Source organism: Heptranchias perlo, chromosome 4, assembly GCF_035084215.1.
Source record: "Heptranchias perlo isolate sHepPer1 chromosome 4, sHepPer1.hap1, whole genome shotgun sequence".
NCBI classification, from domain to species: domain Eukaryota; kingdom Metazoa; phylum Chordata; class Chondrichthyes; order Hexanchiformes; family Hexanchidae; genus Heptranchias; species Heptranchias perlo.
In genome coordinates, this window is record NC_090328.1 from 30,035,665 (window position 1) to 30,058,566 (window position 22,902).

A 22,902-nucleotide genomic window follows, 5' to 3' on the forward strand; every position below is an offset into this window, starting at 1 on the left:
GCTTCTGTTGTGACACTACAGACTTCCTACAAAAACTCAGTGCCCACGGACCAGTTGAACCAGGAACACTTCTCACCATGATGGACGTCTCGGCACTCGACACCAGTATCCCCCACAATGACGGCATCGCTGCAACAGCCTCAGTACTCAACACCAACAACAGCCAATCTCCAGACGCCATCCTACAACTCATCCACTTCATCCTGGATCACAACGACTTCACCTTCGATAACCAGTTCTTTACCCAAACACACGGAACAGCCATGGGGACCAAATTTGCACCCCAATACGCCAACATTTTCATGCGCAAGTTCGAGCAGGACTTCTTCACTGCACAGGACCTCCAACAAACGCTATACAACAGATACATAGACGACATTTTCTTCCTATGGACCCACGGCGAATAATCACTGAAGGGACTACACGATAACATCAACAAGTTCCATCCCACCATCAAACTCACCATGGACTACTCCTCAGAATCGGTTTCTTTCTTGGACACACAAATCGCCATCAAAGACGGGCACCTCAGCACCTCACTCTACCGCAAGCCCACGGACAACCTCACGATGCTCCACTTTTCCAGCTTCCACCCTAACCACGTCAAAGAGGCCATCCCCTATGGACAGGCCCTGCGAATACACAGGATCTGCTCAGACAAGGAGGAACGCGATGGACACCTACAGACGCTGAAAGACGCCCTCGTAAGAACGGGATATGACGCTCAACTCATCGATCGACAGTTCCGACGGGCCGCGACGAAAAATCGCATAGACCTCCTCAGAAGACAAACACGGGACGCAACCAGAGTACCCTTCGTCGTCCAGTACTTCCCCGGAGCGGAGAAACTATGCCATGTTCCCCGCAGCCTTCAACATGTCATCAATGACGACGAACACCTCGCTCAGGCCATCCCCACGCCTCCACTACTCGCCTTCAAACAGTCACTCAACCTCAAACAGACCATCGTTCGCAGCAAATTAGCCAGCTTTCAGGAGAACAGCATCTATGACACCACACAGCCCTGCCACGACAACCTCTGCAAGACATGCCAGATCACCGACACAGATACCACCATCACACGAGAGGACACCACCCACCAGGTACATGGTTCAGACTCCTGTGACTCGGCCAACGTTGTCTAACTCATACGTTGCAGGAAAGGATGCCCCGGAGCATGGTACATTGACGAGGCCATGCAGACGCTGCGACAACGGATGAACGGACACCGCGCAACAATCGCCAGACAAGAGGGTTCCCTCCCAGTCGGGGAACACTTCAGCAGTCAATGACATTCAGCCACCGATCTTCGGGTAAGCATTCTCCAAGGCGGCCTTCGAGACACACGACAACGCAAAATCGTCAAGCAGAAATTGATAGCCCAGTTCCGCACCCATGAGGACGGCCTCAACCGGGATCTTGGGTTCATGTCACGCTACACGTAACCCCACCAGCGAAAAAAAGTTATCTGTTTTTAATACAACTGGTCATTCTCTCTCTCTGGGTTCTGACCGTTTGTATATTCAGTAGTCCTGTATGTAATGTCTCTCTGTCTGAACACTTTGATTGCCTTGACAACGGGCAGTTGGAAAGATTATCTGTAATCACCAGGCATTGTTCTCGGACTATATATGCGGTAACCTTCATGGAATCCCACACTCATCTGACGAAGGAGAAAGCCTCCGAAAGCTTGTGATTTTCAAATAAAACTGTTGGACTATAACCTGGTGTTGTAAGATTCCCTATATAAATGCAAGTTTGTTCTTTCTTGCCCAACAATCAAAATGTGATGGAATACTCTCCACTTGCCTGGATGAGTGCAGCTCCAACAACACAAGAAGCTTGACACCATCCAGGACAAAGAGGCCCGCTTGATTCAGGGGTACGGTAGCATAGTGGTTATGTTACTGGACTAGTAATCCAGAAGCATGGACTAATAATCTGGAGTCATGAGCTCAAATCCCACCATGGCAGCTGGGGAAATTTAAATTCAATTAATTAAATAAAATTTGAAATTTAAAAAAAAAACTAGCATCTGTATAGGTGGCCACGAAACTACTGGGTTGTCATAAAAACCCATCGAGTTCACTGATATCCTTTAGGAAAGGTAACCTGCTGTCCTTACCCTGGACTGGCCTATATGTGACTCCAGACCCACAGCGATGTGGTTCATTCTTAATTGCCATCTGAAATGGCCCAGCAAGCCACTCAGTTGTAAAATCTCACTTAAAAAAAAGGCATAAGAATAAAACTAGACGGACAAGGCAAACCAAGCCCAGTCGATCCTGCCAAGTCCTCCTCACGAACATAGAATCATAGAAGTTTACAACATGGAAACAGGCCCTTCGGCCCAACATGTCCATGTCGCCCAGTTTATACCACTAAGCTAGTCCCAATTGCCTGCACTTGGCCCATATCCCTCTATACCCATCTTACCCATGTAACTGTCCAAATGCTTTTTAAAAGACAAAATTGTACCCGCCTCTACTACTGCCTCTGGCAGCTCGTTCCAGACACTCACCACCCTTCGAGTGAAAAAATTGCCCCTCTGGACCCTTTTGTATCTCTCCCCTCTCACCTTCAATCTATGCCCCCTCGTTATAGACTCCCCTACCTTTGGGAAAAGATTTTGACCATCTACCTTATCGATGCCCCTCATTATTTTGTAGACTTCTATAAGATCTGGGGACTTATGCCAAAATCTGGAGAGCTGTCCCACAGACTAGTCAAGCAACAGCCTGACATAGCCATACGCACAGAATCATACCTTTCAGCCAACGTCCCAGACTCTTCCAAACCATCCCTGGGTATGTCCTATCCCACTGGAAGGCGGTACAGTGATATACAGTGAGGAGGGAGTCCTCAACATTGACTCCGGACCCCATGAAATCTCATGGCATCAGGTCAAACATGGGCAAGGAAACCTCCTGCTGATTACCACCTACCATCCTCCCTCAGCTGATGAATCAGTCCTCCTCCATGTTGAGCACCATTTGGAGGAAGCAATGAGGGTAGCAAGGGCACAGAATTTACTCTGGGTAAGGGACTTCAATGTCCATCACCCGAGTGGCTCGGTAGCACCACTACTGACCAAGCTGGCCGAATACTGAAGGACATAGCTGCCAGACTGGGCCTGCGGCAGGTGGTGAGGGGAAAAACCTACTTGACCTCGTCCTCAACCATCCACCTGTCGCAGATGCATCTGTCCATGACAGTATTGGTAGGAGTGACCACCGCACAGTCCTCGTGGAGACGAAGTCCCGCCTTCGCACTGAGGATACCATCCCATGTGTTGTGTGGCACACTCACCGTGCTAAATGGGATAGATTCAGAACAGATCTAGCAGCTCAAAACTGGGCATCCATGAGGTGCTGTGGGCCATCAGCAGCAGCAGAACTGTATTCCAGCACAATCTGTAACCTCATGGCCCGGCATATTCCTCACTCTACCATTACCAACAAGCCAGGGGATCAACACTGGTTCAATGAGGAGCGTAGAAGGGCATGCCAGGTGCAGCACCAGGCGTTCCTAAAAATGAGGTGCCAACCTGGTGAAGCTACAACTCAGAACTACATGCATGTTAAACAGCGGAAGCAACATGCTATAGACAGAGCTAAGCGATTCCACAACCATCGGATCAGATCAAAGCTCTGCAGTCCTGCCACATCCAGTCGTGAATGGTGGTGGACAATTAAACAACTAAAGGGAGGAGGAGGCTCTGTAAACATCCCCATCCTCAATGATGGTGGAGTCCAGCACGTGAGCGCAAAAGTCAAAGCTGAAGCATTTGCAACCATCTTCAGCCAGAAGTGCCGAGTGGATGATCCATCTCAGCCTCCTCCCGATATTCCTACCATCACAGAAGCCAGTCTTCAGCCAATTTGATTCACTCCACGTGATATCAAGAAACAGCCGAGTGCACTGGATACAGCAAAGGCTACGGGTCCAGACAACATCCCAGCTGTAGTGCTGAAGACTTGTGCTCCAGAACTAGCTGCGCCTCTAGCCAAACTGTTCCAGTAGAGTTACAACACTGGCATCTACCCGACAATGTGGAAAATTGCCCAGGTATGTTCTGTCCACAAAATGCAGGACAAATCCAATCTGGCCAATTACCGCCCCATCAGTCTACTCTCAATCATCAGCAAAGTGATGGAAGATGTCGTCGACAGTATTATCAAGCGGCACTTACTCACCAATAACCTGCTCACCGATGCTCAGTTTGGGTTCCGCCAGGACAACTTGGCTCCAGACCTCATTACAGCCTTGGTCCAAATACTGACAAAAGAGCTGAATTCCAGAGGTGAGGTGAGAGTGCCTTTGACATCAAGGCAGCATATGACCAACTGTGGCACCAAGGAGCCCTAGTAAAATTGAAGTCAATGGGAATCAGGGGGAAAACTCTCCAGTCGCTGGAGTTATACCTAGCACAAAGGAAGATGTTGGTGGTTGTTGGAGGCCAATCATCTCAGCCCCAGGACATTGCTGCAGGAGTTGCTCAGGGTAGTGTCCTAGGCCCAACCATCTTCAGCTGCTTCATCAATGACCTTACCTCCATAAGGTCAGAAATGGGGCTGTTCGCAGATGATTGCAGAGTGTTCAGTTCCATTCGCAACCCCTCAGATAATGAAGCAGTCCGTACCCGCATGCAGCAAGACCTGGAAAACGTCTAGACTTGGGCTGATAAGTGACAAATAACATTCGCGCCAGACAAGTTCCAGGCAATGACCATCTCCAACAAGAGAGTGTCGAACCACCTCCCTTGACATTCAACGATATTACCATCGCCGAATCCCCCACCATCAACATCCTGGGGGGTCACCATTGACCAGAAAATTAACTGGATCAGCCATATAAATACTGTGGCTACAACAGCAGGTCAGAGGCTGTGTATTCTGCAGAGAGTGACTCATCTCCTGACTCCCCAAAGCCTTTCCACCATCGACATGGCACAAGTCAGGAGTGTGATGGAATACTCTCCACTTGCCTGGAAGAGTGCAGCTCCAACAACACTCAAGAAGCTCGACACCATCCAAGATAAAGCAGCCCACTTGATTGGCACCCCATCCACCACCCTAAACATTCACCCCCTTCACCACCGGCGCACTGTGGCCGCAGCGTGTATCATCCATAGGATGCACTGCAGCAACTCGCCAAGGCTTCTTTGACACCACCTCCCAAACCCGCGACCTCTACCACCTCGAAGCACAAGGGCAGCAGGCAAATGGGAACAACACAACCTGCACGTTCCCCTCCAAGTCACACACCATCCCGACTTGGAAATACATCGCCGTTCCTTCATTGTCGCTGGGTCAAAATCCTGGAACTCCCTTCCTAACAGCACTGTGGGAGAACCTTCACCACAAGGACTGCAGCGATTCAAGAAGGCGGCTCACCACCACCTTCTCAAGGGCAATTAGGGCTGAGCAATAAATGCTGGCCTCGCCATCGACGCCCACATCCCATGAATGAATAAAAAAAGGCCCAACCTACAGGTGATAATGCGTCATATAGTCAAACAAAACAAATAGGATCCAGGTCAACTAAGTAACCGGGGGGGGGGGGGGGGGGGGGGGGGTGAAGTCAGTTCCAGTTCTAATTTCGAGGTGTTCTTTCACTAATATAGTAGCTGATGACTCACCAACATTACCTGATGCCTGTGCAATCACTGAAACACGTCAATGTCAATTGATGATTCCGATGAAGGAAAAGAGAGATTGAAGCCTTTGCTTTCTTAGCTCCAGCATTAATGAGTACCCGAATGACGAGAGAACACTGGGGTTAAGTAGTCACATGCCTTAAACTGGAGGAGCCGAGATAAGCTCCAATATCCCCAATACCAATTCCCAAGCATCTGAATCAATTTCTAACATAACTTCACCAGTGCTCCGCTTTGGACCGTTTCTGATGACAACCCCAACTAGTGATCAATTCTCTACCTGACCTGAATTGCATCTTCAATGAGCTGGAACTTGGAACTCGGAACTCTTTGCCTAGAGGATCAAGAGACTTCATAGAGACATTTTTTTTTAAATAGTGAACACTCTGTTCCCAACAGGACTTACTGCTAAGCTTGACAAAGGCAATACAACTCTGGAAATTGTGGGTAATCTGCAAACAATGCAAACACTGTTTGTGGATATCAGTCATTGCGAGTGATCCATGCCTTGTAATGTTGATATTGAACTCAGATGCTTCCAACCATGGACAAGGTGACCAGCAAAAGTCACCATATGAAGTAAAATAGATTCAACCAACTGCAACATTAAACCTTCTGCTTTATTTTCCCTCACTTCCTTAAGGGGTCATCTTCCTACTGGGGTACAATTACACATACCTCCCCCAAGTTACCTTTATTCCCATGTGAACACTGATAGAAATGTTAGCAAGGTATTCGATGATAGGGGTGTCACAGCTGAGCCCAGTCCTGTCCTCACCAGAGTTCCATAAATACGCAGTTTGCAGCAGATAGCAACTAATTTTTCCCGTTGGGCCCAGCAGCATAAACCGCTACATCAGCTGAGATCAGCTAACTCAACAAAGATCAAGCATTAACCTGTGATTTTTCTAGTCCTTACGATTCAGTATCCAACTGAACTGTAACAGATAGATGAATAATTAACAAGCATTTGCAGTGTAGATATTTGGAATGAAAAACACGAGGAAAATTTGGTACAGAATGACTTAAGAATATTTGCCTTTTGAAATTAAAAACTCATTTTATCCAATCATTCTTTTTATAATTATCAAGTGCAAATTTGCACTTGAATTGCTGGTGTAAAAACATTTGCCCGAAAAAAAGTTCATATTCAAATCTATTACTTGGCAAAATCATTTCCTTCCACAATTCTAAGATTAACCAGCAGTGAACATTGCAGAAGTGTCATAATAAAGGCCTCAGGACATGGTCTGTTCATTCATTCAACCAACCACTCCACAGTCTTATGCACAATCTAATGCTCAATGTCACTAAATTCCACTAAATTCCACAAAATTCCTGATATTAGTTGTTTTATCCATAACCAAGCCAGTCTTTCATGTCTCACCCATTCCCCCCCCCAAAAAAAAATCGATTTCGACACAAGATTGAAATTTTAAAACACTAACTCCAATCATCCCAGATTCCTAGGTCAACACTGATCAGTGCTTGAGGCTCAGAATTGTCTTGCACAAAGGTTTAGGATGACAGGTCACTATCCTTTGCTTTGAGCAGAAATTATAAACCACAAATGGAAAGAGGAAGACTTGTTATTGAACATCTTTATTAATGCAATTGTTAATTTTAATATAAATTCACAATACAAGTTTCAGATGTTTAAAAGTTTTTTTATGAGGTTGGTATGGAGAGCACTGCACAATTATATTCCTACATTTTTGCTAAAGGAAGAATAATACATACTGACAAGAAATTATCTGGGAAAGTCTCATGACTTTCAAACTTTTAAAGACATGGGGTCAAAGAAAGTTGCTCATTACATCAGTACCAACTCTTACCCACTAAAAAGTGCAATCAAAAATAGTTCTTCCTATGGTTTGCTAACTGAGCTCCATAAATCATTAACAAAACTGCACACCTCTGTGACTGGAACAGAGCAGTGAAGGATAATGATTAAGAACCTCAATGGATCTCTAACTGTTGCTATCTGCATACAACCACCAATATATCATTTTTTTAAAACACAAAGCAAAACATGTTCTCGATTCTCAAACCACAGGCCAAATACAAACTACTAGAAGGACTGATGTGTGCTGGCATCAGTATGCCAAAATCCAGGAGTAAAGTCCAAAGATAGCAAACCAAATATTTTCCAAAATACTTAGTTTTAACGACCGAAACAAATAACATTTAGATGAGTGGACAGCCCAAGAGGTCTGTATTCTCATTTAATCCTTATCATACACATACAAATCGAGAACCTACTGTATATTATTTTTCTATAGGTTTTTGACTATCATTAGAAAGTAAGGGAAAATTACTCTTGTTCTCTTATTACCTAACGAAATTGTGGCAGCGAAACACAATTTCGTGAGCAGGTGGTTCAAACAGTCATTTCCCCTTATGGTTGCGAAATGTCACCCCCACCCAACCCATTTAAAAAAATAAAACTATATGTTTCCTTAAAGTTCGGGTACACGTTTACCTATGATGTTGAAACGTTATTAAGAATTAGAGGTTGCAGACATACGATGTGTTGATAATGCAAAGTTGTAGCTAGTAACATGCGTTCAAAGTGCATTAAAACCGCACCCTGCCCCTCTCTGTTCCCGGGGAGCGTCCTGTGATCTCTATCCGAACACATGAGTCTTTAATCCGGTTACACTCCCCCGCCAGCTCTCGCCTCTGACCCAATTCCACAGACCAAAAAGGTGTCTCGAGCGCTCACAACTGTTAGAAGTTTGCAATTTTGCAACAGTGTCCGCGCGCGCTATTTAGATTTATTGGAAAAAAAAGCAATTGCATTTTTCTTTTTAAACTTAGAAGTTTGCAATGCAAAAAAATGCATTTTTCTTTTTAAACTTTGAATTTTTTGCATTGCAAACTTCTATTGCATTTTTCTTTTTAAACTTAGAAGTTTGCCAAACTTCTAAGTTTAAAAAGAAAAATGCAATTGAATTTTTTTGAAAAAAATCTGAATAGCGCGCGCGGACACTATTTATTTGCACGTTTCAGATTCAAGATTTGAAACAAAAAAAAACTAAATTTCAAGGGGAAACCGGAAATCTGAAGACACGTATTCTTCTGAAGCACACACACACACACACACAAAAAGAGACTTCAGCCAAAATATAATGAATACACGTTTTCGACAATTACAGACGAGCCTCTCGCTTCGTTTAGCACCACGGGACTCGAATAATCCTGCGAGGATAGGAGAGCAGCTTCAATTATTATTTGCAACTATTTGTATTTATTCCTGCATCAAAAGTTGTTACAGACTTGCTCTGGAGTCGCGTGCTGCGGATATAAAGTAGCGCGAGGCAGACGCTGGCTGGCGGGCGCTGCCGAGTGCGAGCGGGGTCACCATCTGTTTCCCCAATGCGGTGACACTCAAACGTGTTACTATATTACTCACATCCATAGCGGGGTCTGAGCAGAGCCGCGTTCTCCTCGTACATCCTGACTGCACTGCGCTGACTTGCACTCAAGACTCCGACAACCAGGTCCGTATTGTGTGGTGTGGTGTACACACTCGTGTCCCTCAATGACTCCCGCTTCCCCCTCACTCACTCAGTGACTGACGAGCAGAGCTGCCTTCACCGTCCCGTTATACCGTGGGGAGCAGCGCCCCTCTCCGGCCACAATCTACCACAGTAGCCCCTGTTGGTTTATGCAGCCTAGAGCACATTCATAGTCTTCGACTGCCTTCAAATTTACACACACACAGTCTCATTTACTGTATTGCAGCACCGCAGGGGCTGGAGTGCAGAGTGGATAATAGTAATAATATTATTATTTTTTTTATTCGTTCAGGGGATGTGGGCGTCGATGGTGAGGCCGGCATTTATTGCCCATCCTTAATTGCCCTTGAGAAGGTGGTAGTGAGCCGCCTTCTTGAACCGCTGCAGTCCCTGCGGTTCTCCCACAGTGCTGTTAGGAAGGGAGTTCCAGGATTTTGACCCAGCGACGATGAAGGAACGGCGATATATTTCCAAATCGGGATGGTGTGTGACTTGGAGGGGAACGTGCAGGTGGTGTTGTTCCCATGTGCCTGCTGCTCTTGTGCTTCTAGGTGATAGAGGTCGCGGGTTTGGGAGGTGCTGTCAAATTCGCCTTGGGGAGTTGCTGCAGTGCATCCTGTGGATGGTACATACTGCAGCCACTGTGCGCCGGTGGTGAAGGGAGTGAATGTTTAGGGTGGTGGATGGGGTACCAATCAAGCGGGCTGCTTTGTCCTGGATGGTGTCGAGCTTCTTGAGTGTTGTTGGAGCTGCACTCATCCAAGCAAGTGGAGAGTATTCCATCACACTCCTGATTTGTGCCTTCTAGATGGTGGAAAGGCTTTGGGGAGTCAGGAGGTGAGTCACTCGCCGCAGAATACCCAGCCTCTGACCTGCACTCATAGGAACATAGGAACAGGAGTAGGCCAATCAGCCCCTCGTGCCTGCTCCGCCATTTGATAAGATCATGGCTGATCTGTGCGCTCACACGGGTAGATGCCATGGGCAGGAGAACGGGTGTTGGGGGTGATGGAAGAGTGGTCCAGGGTGTCGCAGAGGGAGCAGGCCTTTCGGAATGCTGAAAGGGGAGGGGAGGGGAAGATGTGTTTGGTGGTGGCAACGCACTGGAGGTGGCAGAAATGGCGGCGGATGATACGTTGAATGTGGAAGCTGGTGGGGTGAAAGGTGAGGACAAGGGGGACCCTATCATGGTTCTGACAGGGAAGGGAAGGGGTGAGGGCAGAAGTGCGAGAAATAGGACGGACACAGTTGGAGGCCCTGTCAACTACAGTGGAGGGGAATCCTCGGTTGAGGAAAAAGGAAGACATATCGGAAGCACTGGTGTGGAAGGTGGCATTGTCAGAACAGATGCAACGAAGGCGGAGAAACTGTAAGAAGGGAATAGAGTCCTTACAGGAAACGGGGTGGGAGGAAGTGTAATCAAGGTAGCTGTGGGAGTCCTTGGGCTTATAATAGATGTTGGTTGACAGCCTATCCTCAGAAATGGAGATAGAGAAGTCAAAGAAAGGAAGGGAAGAGTCGGAGATGGACCATGTGAAGGCGAGGGAAGGGTGGAAATTGGAAGCAAAGTTGATGAAATTTTCCAGTTCGGGGCGAGAGCAGGAAACAGCACTGATACAGTCATCAATGTACCAGAAAAAGAGGCGAGGGAGAGGACCTGAAAAGACTGGAACAAGGAATGTTCCCCGTATCCCACAAACAGCAGGCATAGCTAGGACCTATACGGGTTCCCATAGCGTCACCTTTTATTTGGAGGAAGTAAGTGGAGTCAAAGGAGAAGTTGTTCAACATAAGAACAAGTTGAGCCAGGCGGAGGAGGATGGTGGTGGATGGGGATTGGTTGGGCCTCCGATCAAGGAAGAAGCGGAGGGACCGCAGGCCGTTCTGGTGGGGGATGGAGGTGTAGAGGGACTGGATATCCATGGTGATAAGGAGACGGTTGGGGCCGGGGAACTGGAAACTGTTAAAGTGGCAGAGGGTGTCAGAAGAGTAGCGGATGTAGGTCAGAAGAGACTGGTCAAGGGGAGTCGAGATAGGAAGAAGTAAATTCCGTGGAGCAAGAACAGGTTGAAACGATGGGTCTCCCAGGGCAGTCCTGTTTGTGGATCTTGGGAAGGAGGTAGAAGTGGGCTGTGCGGGGTTGGGAGGCTATGAGGTTGGAGGCTGTGGGAGGGAAGATCTCCAGAGGAGATGAGGTCAGTGACAATCTGGGAAACTATGGCTTGATGTTCGGCAGTGGGGTCATGGTCCAGGGGGAGGTAGGCAGAGATGTCGGAGAGTTGGCGTTCAGCCTCCACTAGGTAGAGGTCTGTACACCACACAACAAAAGTGCTGCCCTTGTCAGCAGGTTTAAGGACAATGTCAGGGTTGGACCTGAGAGAACGGAGTGCTGCAAGTTCAGAGGGAGTTAGGTTAGAGTGAGTGAGGGGATTGGAGAAACTGAAACGGCCGATGTCACACCGGCAGTTTGCAATGAAAAGATCAAGAGTTGGTGCTGCGGGAGAGAGAGGCCGAGAGCGTGCATGTGGCGGCGCATGGCATTGAGCATGGATCTCAGGAAGCAGCAAGAGCAATGGTTCGAGGAACGCTGAATATCATGGAGATATCTGTAATCACGGGTGGATCCAAAACATCAAGGGTGGAATTTAAGTTGGAATACACATGGATTAGGTCAGAGCCAGAGACAGTTGCTGAGGAAAGAGATGTGACTGTGAAAGCGAGTTTTAGAAGAAACCTGATCAAACAATAGAAGGGAAACAGAAAGCAATGAAGGTGAACAAGGTAAAAGAGATATGTAGAGTTTCTACTTACGCATTATGGATCCCACACTCTCATCTCCTAACCACACACCCCACTTAGCCAAGTCCAGGGGGCTTCAGTCTTGGTCATCCTGTCCTCCCAGCTGATTCTAAATGTATCTGGTCTCTTCCTGTGCTTTTGTTGGGGTCCAATTCTCAACATTATATAAAACTGTTGACTTGGCACTAGTCTCATATGCTTTCCTTTTCATATCCCCTGATAGACCTCCTCTTCTCCAAAGTGGTTTCCATAGATCATCAAAATCATTTCTCACCAGAGCAATGTGTCTCTTCACATCTTTTTCACATACCTTTTCAACGGACGTAAACTCATCCACTATTTCCAATTTCTCATCATCAATATCCAAATGTTTCAAGTCTTTCTTAATCCTTTTATCCTCTTCCTCATACAGCAGGCATAATCATTGTCCCACTTCTTTTCTTAATTGCCCAGCTACTTACTTATCATGAAGGTGGCAGCAAACAAGGATCCAATGAGAATGGCAACAAAAAAAGTCCTTTATGAAGTCCGGTTCTCTGCTTACACCTTAGGGGGAATTTTAACTCTCCGCAATCATCAGGAGAGGAGTGGGGCAGCATTTTAAAATGGAGTGGCTCCATTTCCTGCTCAATTACTACTGATATCCCATTTTAACACCATTAGTTTTGGCGGCGGATGAAGCTCCCACTGGCGGACATCTCACTCTTGAATGGGTTAAAATGTCATCGGGGTCTCATGGCATACATGACATGCATAGGGCCCCGCTGACATTTTAACCCATTCAGGAGGGGACGTCTGTCACAGGCGCCCTTGCCAGGTAAAGTTGTTGGGAAGAAAATGAGGCCCTCTAAGTTAAGTTAAAAACTTAGCATCGCATTAGCACCCAGCCAGGATTTCCTTCTCCTGTCCCCGCCAGGACCACCGCTGGCCACTCCTTCCTTGTCTGCCGCATGCAAATGGCAGCAGTACACCTCCGGGTCCCACAAGGAAAGTTCTGGCCTCTGCTGCCAAAAACTTCCCCCTCCCACCGCCCCCAGCCATGAGATATCACAACACCACCCCCACCCCACTTCCCCCGGACTTATCTTGCTGCCGGCGGCCTTCTCCTGGTACCAGCATGTAGCCTCCAGGCTGCCCAATTTTCATCTCCCCCTGCCGGCCAGCTGCCACTTTCCACCCAGAACAGGCGAGCAGCTGACTAGCGGCATTCAAATGAGGTCCGACAAAGACTCCCATACGGGATTGCCATCCATTCCCATCGGCTTCCCACCCAAAGTTACAATCAACCCTCTACATCTTCACCACCTTCAGTATCTCTATTTCCCAATGCCTTGCTCGTGGTATGATGCCTGACAATATTGACAAGATGGAACTCTGATGGACTCCTGTGTTCAGTTAGAACCACTCTGACATTTTCCCCTCAAACATTATGCATTTCTTTCAAAGTAAACACAGATTGTTTATATACTAGACATGTTCAGGCGCAGTACATACTCAGATTGCTGTACACTCAGAAAAAACTACTTTATGAGTGTTTCACTCAATTTAATAGTAACAAAAATGACACCAAAATGCAGAAAAGTGTTCACGCATATGCAATTTTCACACCAATTTTAGTTTTTAGAAAGCTATTTAAAATTGCACCTTAGTTCACCGCATTAACATTCTAGTGATGTCAATGATATTTTTACATGGTTTATACTACTTTCAGAGGTAAGTTAAAGTCACAAAATAGGACTTGGTACTTTGAAAATTAATCATTGATTAATAATGTGTGTGTAACTCAGAAGTTCAAAAAACCATTGATTTGTTAGAGATGATTCAGAGAAAATCAATAAGAATGATTCCAGCATGTAGGGCCCTAAATCATATGGAAAGTCTCAAAGAACTGAACTTGCTTTCAAAGGAGTAAAGAAGATGAGAAGGGTGTGTATAATCCAGATATGTAAAATCATGAGTGACATAAGTTATGGATGTAACTGCTGTTTGAGGAACCTTGCTATGCACAAAATGGCTGCCATATTTACCTATATAACAACAGTAACTGTAATTCATTGTACGTAAAGACATTTCTGAGAGATATGACAGCAGGGCGCCCAGTACGCGCCCCAGATGCACTCCACTTAATACCTCCTATTTCAACCTAGGTCATCTTATAACTATTCACTGCTACCTTCCATCTAGCAACTTACCAATCCGTGTTTGTGTCCCTTGATAGTCACTTATCTTAGTTTGTAAATAAATCTCTCATGTGGTACTTTATCAAAGGTCTTTTGGAAATGAAGAATCACTGGGTGGGATCACAACAGAGAATGATGGAAAATATAATCAGTAGGCCTAGCGACACCTTAGCACCCAACCAGCATTTCCTTCTCCCTGCCCCCACCAGGACTGCCGCTGGCCATTCCTTCCCTGTCTGCCGCATGCAAATGGGTCCCCAGTGGCTTTCGTTCCTGTTTGCCTCAGTTACCGCCGCTTGTTGGGTCCACCATGGGGAAGGCGGCAGAATGCCCTGGAAGCGGTGGTAACAACTTCAGGTTCCCCATTGGGTGGAGAAGTAGCAGTCTCGTCTTTTTCCATTCTGGACCTCACTTGCCTTCTTGTGTTGGACTTAGTCTCTGCCCACCATGCATACAGGATGAACCCCAACCCAGGAAATTGGGTCAGGGTTCCAGCGATGAGGGAGTGGTGGTCAGAAATCCTGCCCTGTCAGAACACTGCTGTTGAAAGGACAAACTCAGCCGCTATATCTTATGGCTTCCCCCTGTCAATTAGAGATGTCACTCCTCAAGAAGTCTACACGGTTAGTCAGGTAAGATCTACACCTAAATTCATGTTGATTGTCATTAGGTTATTTCGTTTTTGATTATTGATTCCAGTTATTTTCAGATTACTGAGGTCAGGCTAATGGGCTTGTAGTTGCCCAGTATGGATCTGCCACCCTTCTTGAGTATAGGAACTATAATTAACTGTTTCTAGTCTGCTATGAAACTCCTCAGTGTTCATTAACTCCCTCAAAGTGACTATCACTGCTTCTTAGACCTTCTATCTTGTCCATCTTACTGTGGGGTATAATTCATCTGTAGCAGGGGATGTATTGGTTTTCAAGCTCCTTTAGCTTATCTAGAACCTGAGCCATATACATCGGAAAAGCATCAGGTCTGTGATGAGTTAGCTGATCTCAGCTGGGGCAATGGTGAAGGATAATTTGCATCCATGCCCTTAGGCTGGAGGAGGGAAAAAATAAACCATGGTTTCCACTCCTGATTACTATTCAATGAGTTCTGCTGAAAAGTGTGCATGCATCAGACCAGGAGGGGTCAGGATCAGATTTAGCTGTTGTGTCCTCACGATCGAATACCATGTCAGTGCTCACCATCAGATTATACACGAAGAACAGCCGTTTGCGTGAGGCACAAAGGGCACCAAAGAGTGGAGAAAAAAACAACTTGAATAGTACATTGAAAAAGTAGCATTTGAAGTGCTGCAATTAATGGTTCATAGCTAGTACAAGGATAGACAATTTAAAATGTTGCTACCATCAGGTATGCACATGCATCATATGATGTGTCCTGTAATCATGGGAGTCAAACCGTGCCAGGATCAGAAATAATGTGGTATAAACTGAACAAAATAAAATTGACAGCTTATTTTTAAAACAAAAGGTGGGGAAAAAAAAAATCACAATTCAGTACCAACCCACCAAAGTATCAATGTTTTCAAAGGCTCTTTGCCACCTTTTGTCCTGTCTTGCAGTCTCTTTAAAGAAATATGTGCATTGTGTGCCAACATTATATAAAGGTTTTATTTACACAGCAGAGAGGCATCAGGTAGTTGGCTGGTGAGACACATGACCCATTACAATAGCTGCATATTTAATTCTTACAACAGTCTAATCCTTCACTTGGGAGCACTTGTAGACCTTATTGGAAATTATTAACAGTAACTTGTAGAACAGTGCCCTAGAAATAAGATACTTGAAAACTAGATATATTTTTAAAGTTGAATCTCGGGTGGGTTGCGTTACAGGAAAGCCATGATGTCTTGCAGTATTGTAACCTAAGCAGATTTAATCACTTTTTGTGTTTGAAGTAGTTAGAGGAAGCTTTATCACTCCTCTCAGAAACATTCTAGTGTTTCGCATAGAACAATTCATGATTCACAGTTACTGTGGGTAATCATGATAGCCATTTTGCACACAGCAAAGGTCCCGTAAACAACAATGAGATGAATGACCAGTTAATATTTTATTTGTTCGCCTCAACTCCATCTCCCTGCCATATCAGACTTAGCCTTGGGGTGCAAAATCTTGATTATTGCCCAAGCTCAGCTCCACCCAGCCCTCACATCTGATCCGTCACCAAAACCATTTTCTTACACCTCTGCAACATTGCTTCCTCCACCTCTCGATCACAAAAATCCCAATCCACACTTTTTTCATCTTGCAGCTAGGCTTCTCCAATTCTTTCTCTGCCTGCCTGTCTGTCTCCCTGCTTCTACCATTTATGAATTATGTTACCCAGAATACCACAGGCTATGTGCTCACCCACGTCCACATCTTCATCACCCCTGTCTTCATCAAGCACCACTGTCTTACTGTCTCTCAGAGAATTCACTAAGATTCTCATCTTCCCCTTCAAATCACTTCAAAGGTCTCACCCCTCCCTACCTTTGTGATACTCGCCAGCCATATGTCTCTGTGTACATTGTCTAGTCATAGAATCATAGAATGGTTATAGCACAGAAGGAGGCCATTCGGCCCGTTGAGCCTGTGCCGGCTGTCTGCAAGAGGAATCCAGTTAGTCCCACTCCTCCAACACCAGCCTATTTCTTACTCCCCACTCTTTACTCCACCATAGGTCGTCCTCCTTTAGCCATCTTGCCCCAGGCTTTGGAATTCTTTTCCTCCCCATCTCCATTTTGGTATTTTCTGACTGCCTCAATGCCATGGGATCTTCAAGGTCCATTTGAACCATCAAACAGGCAGATGGGCTTCAATTTAACATCTCACCTGAAGAATGGCATCTCCATCAAAGCAGCGCTCTCTTAGTACAGCCTAGATTATGTTCTGAAGTCTTGGAATAGGGCATAAACCTATCAGCTTTTGACCCAAAAGCAAAAGTACTACCACAGGCTATGTGCTCACCCACGTCCACATCTTCATCACCCCTGTCTTCATCAAGCACCACCAAGCTGACTCAGTAACACTTCTGAAACAAAAACAGAAAATCTTGAAATACACAGCAAGTCTATAAGCATCTGTAATAGAAAAAAATACATTTTGAATATAACCTTTCATCACAACTAAAAACTGAAAGCTAAGCAAATATTTCAACAGGTCTGGCAAAAAGAAAAATGTGGGGGGCGCGGGGTTTGGAAAACAACAGGGAGAATTTTAACCCCCCCAGGACAGACAGGAGAGTGGTGGGGGGGGATTAAATTCTTAAGAACCTGAAACCCGACCCCAACCTGCCATGAAGGCGCCTACTTCTGGTTCAATGGAGACGAGTTGGGGGGAGGGTGAGGAACCTGCTCTCGAAAGGCGGGTCAGCAATCGAAATATATTAATGAGGCTGTGTGCCTCAGATTTTAGCAGCCTTTGAGGTTTAACGGTTATGGGCTGGGTTTCCCAGGGCTTGGGAAATCTGACAGCTGAGGGGGCGCGAGAACAGCCGAATCCAGCAGGTAAGTGCTTTTTATAGCACTGCTTGTGGGCCAGGAGGAGCAGGAGTGCTTTCCCCGACCCCTCAAGCTAATTTGCCGCGATCGGCCTCCCTCTCTGTGATCGGCCGAGCACCCACCCCCACCATGATCTCTTCCTCCCTCCTCTTCAGTCCCCAGCAAAGACAGTGAAAGGAATACTATTTTCTATAACACATTCCTTACGCTGTGTTTCAAAAAAAAAATGATGCAACTGTGGTTTATTCATTGTTCAAGCCTACATAAAGAAATGACGGATATTCTCATTGTAAAACTAGCACTGTGCCCTAACATGAACATGTATTGTAAAACCATACCAAAGGTTTCCTGTTAACATTTTTCTAAATGTAGTAAGCTGAAGAAATAAAGTGTGCTTACTTACTTACTTTGCAGTACTTTTTTATTTTCATATCAAAGTGAGATCCTCATTTTTTTGTTCTATAATTCCAAAATCTGAACACATACACACAAAGCCAAGAGTTGGTAAATCTTATACATTTTTAAGTTTATATATTTTGCAAAGACAATTAGACTTTGGTAAAAAAAATTTCAATAATTAAATCAAATTTAGTAAATCTGAATGAAGTGTATTAAGATTCAATAATTAGTCTTATTAAGAAATAGTAAGATATGAACATGGGCAGATAAGATTTCATAAATAAAATTGCTGGAATCACAATGACATATCTTTACATTAAAGGTTAGGATATAGTCATTGTAGTTATCTAACAGATGCAATAAATTTGATAAGTAAAAGACAAAATTTAATAACTGAGAACAATCTGGGGGTTAATTTGGTTAACCCCCAAATCCGGGCATGGGCATCGTGGTGCCCGATTAACCCGCGCCCGATGGTTCCGATGCAGGCAGCACGTGAGATTCGTCCTGCCTCCTCACTTACCTGATTGTAGCGCAGCAGTCAGCCCTAGCTGCGATGTTCTCACCAGCTTCGCACTTCTCACCAGCAGGGGGGCCCAGATATCACATGAGTGGCTCGCACCTCTTAAAGGCAGCCTGCAGCTCTTATGTGCAAAATATAAGATGCATGTCCACACGGAGTGTGAATGGAGATCTGACATCGCACACGTAAAACGCAGATGCAGGTCCCATCCCTATGTTTACAAACTGTTGTGTTATGTTAAAACATTGAATAAAGGTTGCGCACTAATAAAATCCCACATCCTCCAATCTGCACGCCAGACCTCACCATTCTGTCAATTTGAGTTTGTACCAGGCCTGCGAGAGAGCGTGCACCGAGGTTCCCTGATGATATACTAGAGGCTTTGGTGCAAGAGGTGGACAGAAGGAGAGGCATCCAGACATATGCTCAAGAGGCATTCGGAGGCAGTAAAGGATGAAGTCAATGCCAGGCGCATGGCACCACGAACATGGATGCAGTGAAGGAATAAATTCCATGCTTTGACACGAGTGGTCAAGGTGAGTGAGGCCAACTGTCAAGTGGCATCTCCTACCAACTGCACCACTAGCCGCATCCACTGCTCCACGCATTCCAACCCCAATCACCCACATACCAACAAACTCTTTCAATCAGTACTCAACTCTTCCAATCAGATGCTTCCTCTCACCCTCACACATTACCACTGTTGCAAGCCGCACACCCTCAGCTCATATGTCACACACACTGGCAGCTGTTCAACCATGACAGGCACATCACCCAGACATCCTGCAGGACACTCACCAACACACTTCTTGCTTTCTTGCAGGAGAAGGTGGCACATAACAGGAGGCAGCAAGTGCAGTGGTATTTAGCCCCTCAAGCCTGTTCCACCAATCAATGAGATCATGGTTGATCTGTGACCTAACTCCATATACCCACCTTAGCTCCATTTCCCTTAATACCCTTGGTTAACAGAAATCTATCAATCTCAGATTTAAAATTAACAATTGAGCTAGCATCAACTGCCATTTGCAGAAGAACATCCCAAACTTCTACCACCCTTTGCGTGTAGAAGCGTTTCCTAACTTCACTCCTGCAAGTCCTGGCTCTAATTTTTAGGCCATGTCCCTCATCCTGGTATTTAAGTGCCCGCATACAGCAGGACCTGGACAACATCCAGGCTTGGGCTGATAAGTGGCAAGTAACATTCGCGCCAGACAAGTGCCAGGCAATGACCATTTCCAACAAGAGAGAGTCTAACCACCTCCCCTTGACATTCAACGGCATTACCATCGCCAAATCCCTCACCATCAACATCCTGGGGGTCACCATTGACCAGAAACTTAACTGGACCAGCCACATAAATACTGTGGCTACAAGAGCAGGTCAGAGGCTGGGTATTCTGCGGCGAGTGACTCACCTCCTGACTCCTCAAAGCCTTTCCACCATCTACAAGGCACAAATCAGGAGTGTGATGAAATACTCTCCACTTGCCTGGATGAGTGCAGCTCCAACAACACTCAAGAAGCTCAACACCATCCAGGACAAAGCAGCCCACTTGATTGGCACCCCATCCACCACCCTAAACATTCACTCCCTTCACCACTGGCACACTCGGAAATACATCGCAGTTCCTTCATCATCGCTGGGTCAAAATCCTAGAACTCCCTTCCTAACAGCACTGTGGGAGAACCTTCACCATACGGACTGAAGCGGTTCAAGAAGGCGGCTCACCACCACCATCCCAAGGGCAATTAGGGATGGGCAATAAATGCTGGCCTTGCCAGCGACACCCACATCCCAAGAACGAATAAAAAAAACCGTAGCTGCAGTGTGTACCATCCACAGGATGCACTGCAGCAACTCGCCAAGGCTTCTTCGACAGCACCTCCTAAACCCGTGACCTCTACCACCTAGAAGGACAAGGGCAGCAGACACATGGGAACAACACCACCTGCACGTTCCCCTCCAAGTCACACACCATCCTGACTTGGAAATATATCGCCGTTCCTTCATCGTCGCTAGGTCAAAATCCTGGAACTCCCTACCTAACAGCACTGTGGGAGAACCTTCACCACACTGACTGCAGCGGTTCAAGAAGGCGGCTCACCACCACCTTCTCAAGGGCAATTAGGGATGGGCAATAAATGCTGGCCTTGCCAGCAACGCCCACATCCCATGAACGAATAAAAAAAAGTATGGGAGACCTCCATAAACAGATACAAATGCATCAGCAGCCAGAAGCAATGATCCAGCAATTAACCTGTAAATCCTGCATGGTCCCTTTAAATAGCACTGGTGGGTACGGGGGTCCTCCAGGACGTCTAAGACATGTTCAGAGGTTGTGGTTAAGACAGTATGTTGGCTGGAGCATTGAGTGCCAAAATGGTATCCATCCATTTAAATCAGTGTTGCACACTGTTCTAATGCATATTCTCCCTACTTTACATGCTGTCAGCATTCGTTACCTGCGCAAACCCCTTTACCAAGTTGTCGTCCAGCGCACGGCCCGCGTGCATTCGCATTTTGGGACCTCAGGTGGCCTCATAGCGCCTGAGAAACAGGTGCTACACAGCCGAATTTCTAGCCCTAAAACACATAATTTAATAATTTTAAGTGAAAGTTTAATATTTTAATAATGAAATTACATAAATGTAATGACTCAAAGTAATAATTAAAAATGTAAGGACATCAATAGTTACTTAAGAAATTATAGTTTTCTTCCATTATTCCCCTGAAGCTGCAGGGTCATACAATTCCCAGAAGCCTTCTAATGCCCATTGTCCATGCATGAACCTAAAGAGAGAGGACTGACCTGGCTTGCCTTGGTCAGGGTGGACCCCTTAGATCAATGCGGCAAACTTGACAATTATGTTTCAAAAAGAAAAAGTAGCTTTTCCAAGAGCCTTGTTAGTAAAATGATGCAGCTTCTCTAAGAGCTCCCTTGGTAAAGGCAACATGGAAATGAGCTATACAAACCAAAAGGATCTAGCTATGATTCTCGGCCTGCGCTGATCTCACATAGTGCCAATAGGGGTGCTTCTATTGGGCCCAGTATCCTTGCATTAGGGAAATCAGGCAGGTTCCCACACTTTGGGGTAGAAATTGATATGTGTTGCGTCCCATTTCTCGGGCGTAAAACGGGCACAACGCACACCAATTTAGCAGTCGGACCAACGCCTGCATAGATGCGTGGGGCCCATTTTCTAGGTGTCCCACCTAAATCAGGTGTTAGGCCTCTCGAATATGTTAATGAAGGACCTAACACCAGTTGAAGGACCCCATCCTGAAATTGGACTGCCCTGAACGTCGTCCCGGTGCCAGCTGTGTTTAGGGTAACCAGGTCTACACATGGCCTAACCAATGGTCCTTAAAGGGGTTGCTGGATTCCACCACCAAAAAGGTAAGTTTCTTAAAACTGGGAGGTAAGTCCCACTCCCAGGACCTGCACAAGGGCTGATGTTAGTGTCTTACCTGAGGCCCGAAATTGATGTCCGCTTCACCAGTGAGCTGCCTGGGGACATGCAGCAGGTGTCTGCAGCTCACTGTTCTAATTTAAATGAGGCCCAAAGCCCAATTTCAGCCTACCTGTTCTGGCACAGGGATCGTTCCCTGCACCCAGTTCGCAGGCCAGTGCTATGCAATTTCTACCCCCTTATCTCTATCCAGTGACACTGCTGAAAAGTGCATTTATGTAGAAATTGGCGAAGGCAGGCTTAGGATTGGCAATAATGCCCCCTCATGATCAAATATCCTGCCAATACTCACTGTCTAGGCTCGCACGTGAAGAAGGGCCATTTCTGTGAAGTGTCAGTATGCAACCAGTGCCTGTAGAAACATATCCCAACATGAAATAGTGCCTTTCGAGGAGCAGGGAAGAAAATTGAAGGTGGTGGGGAGAAAAAACTATAAAGAAAATATGCTGTGTATCAGCACAATTAAATTCAGCAAGTATACTTCTGAAGGGGTATGCACAGAGAAGGAAAAGTCTATTATTTATGGCTTTTTTGCTATCGTGCAGAACAAATTTGTTGTGCAGTTTCCAGTGTAACTCGAGAGTCCTGAGCTGTCGAGCCTGTCTATATGAGCCCCATGCTTCCATTGCAGTCTCAAAAGAGCACGACACTACTCTGGACGATCCTCTCATTTCCTAAACTATTTTCAACACAAAGCCTTTATTGTCTGAATAATTGTTATCCACTGGGGATTAGGCCAATGCTGCCATCTTGTGCCTTTTATCAGTCAATTTGTTTTAGAAACATCCATTTATCCTCATTTCCAAGGTTTGCAAAATATTTACTTAATGGAGGTGCCTGGGCCTCCCA

General features: G+C 45.9%; 1 protein-coding gene across 1 annotated transcript in view; it reads right to left on the reverse strand.

Annotated features, from left to right (window-relative positions):
* The window catches only part of iqgap2 (IQ motif containing GTPase activating protein 2), a 330,491-nt gene extending 321,263 nt beyond the window's left edge, over positions 1-9,228 (reverse strand). Inside the window, exon 1 of the mRNA XM_067982692.1 lies at positions 9,075-9,228. Coding sequence (XP_067838793.1) covers positions 9,075-9,117 — 43 coding nt within the window. The 5' untranslated portion in view covers positions 9,118-9,228. The remainder of the gene's footprint in view (positions 1-9,074) is intronic.
* Between the last annotated feature and the right edge of the window lie 13,674 nt (positions 9,229-22,902).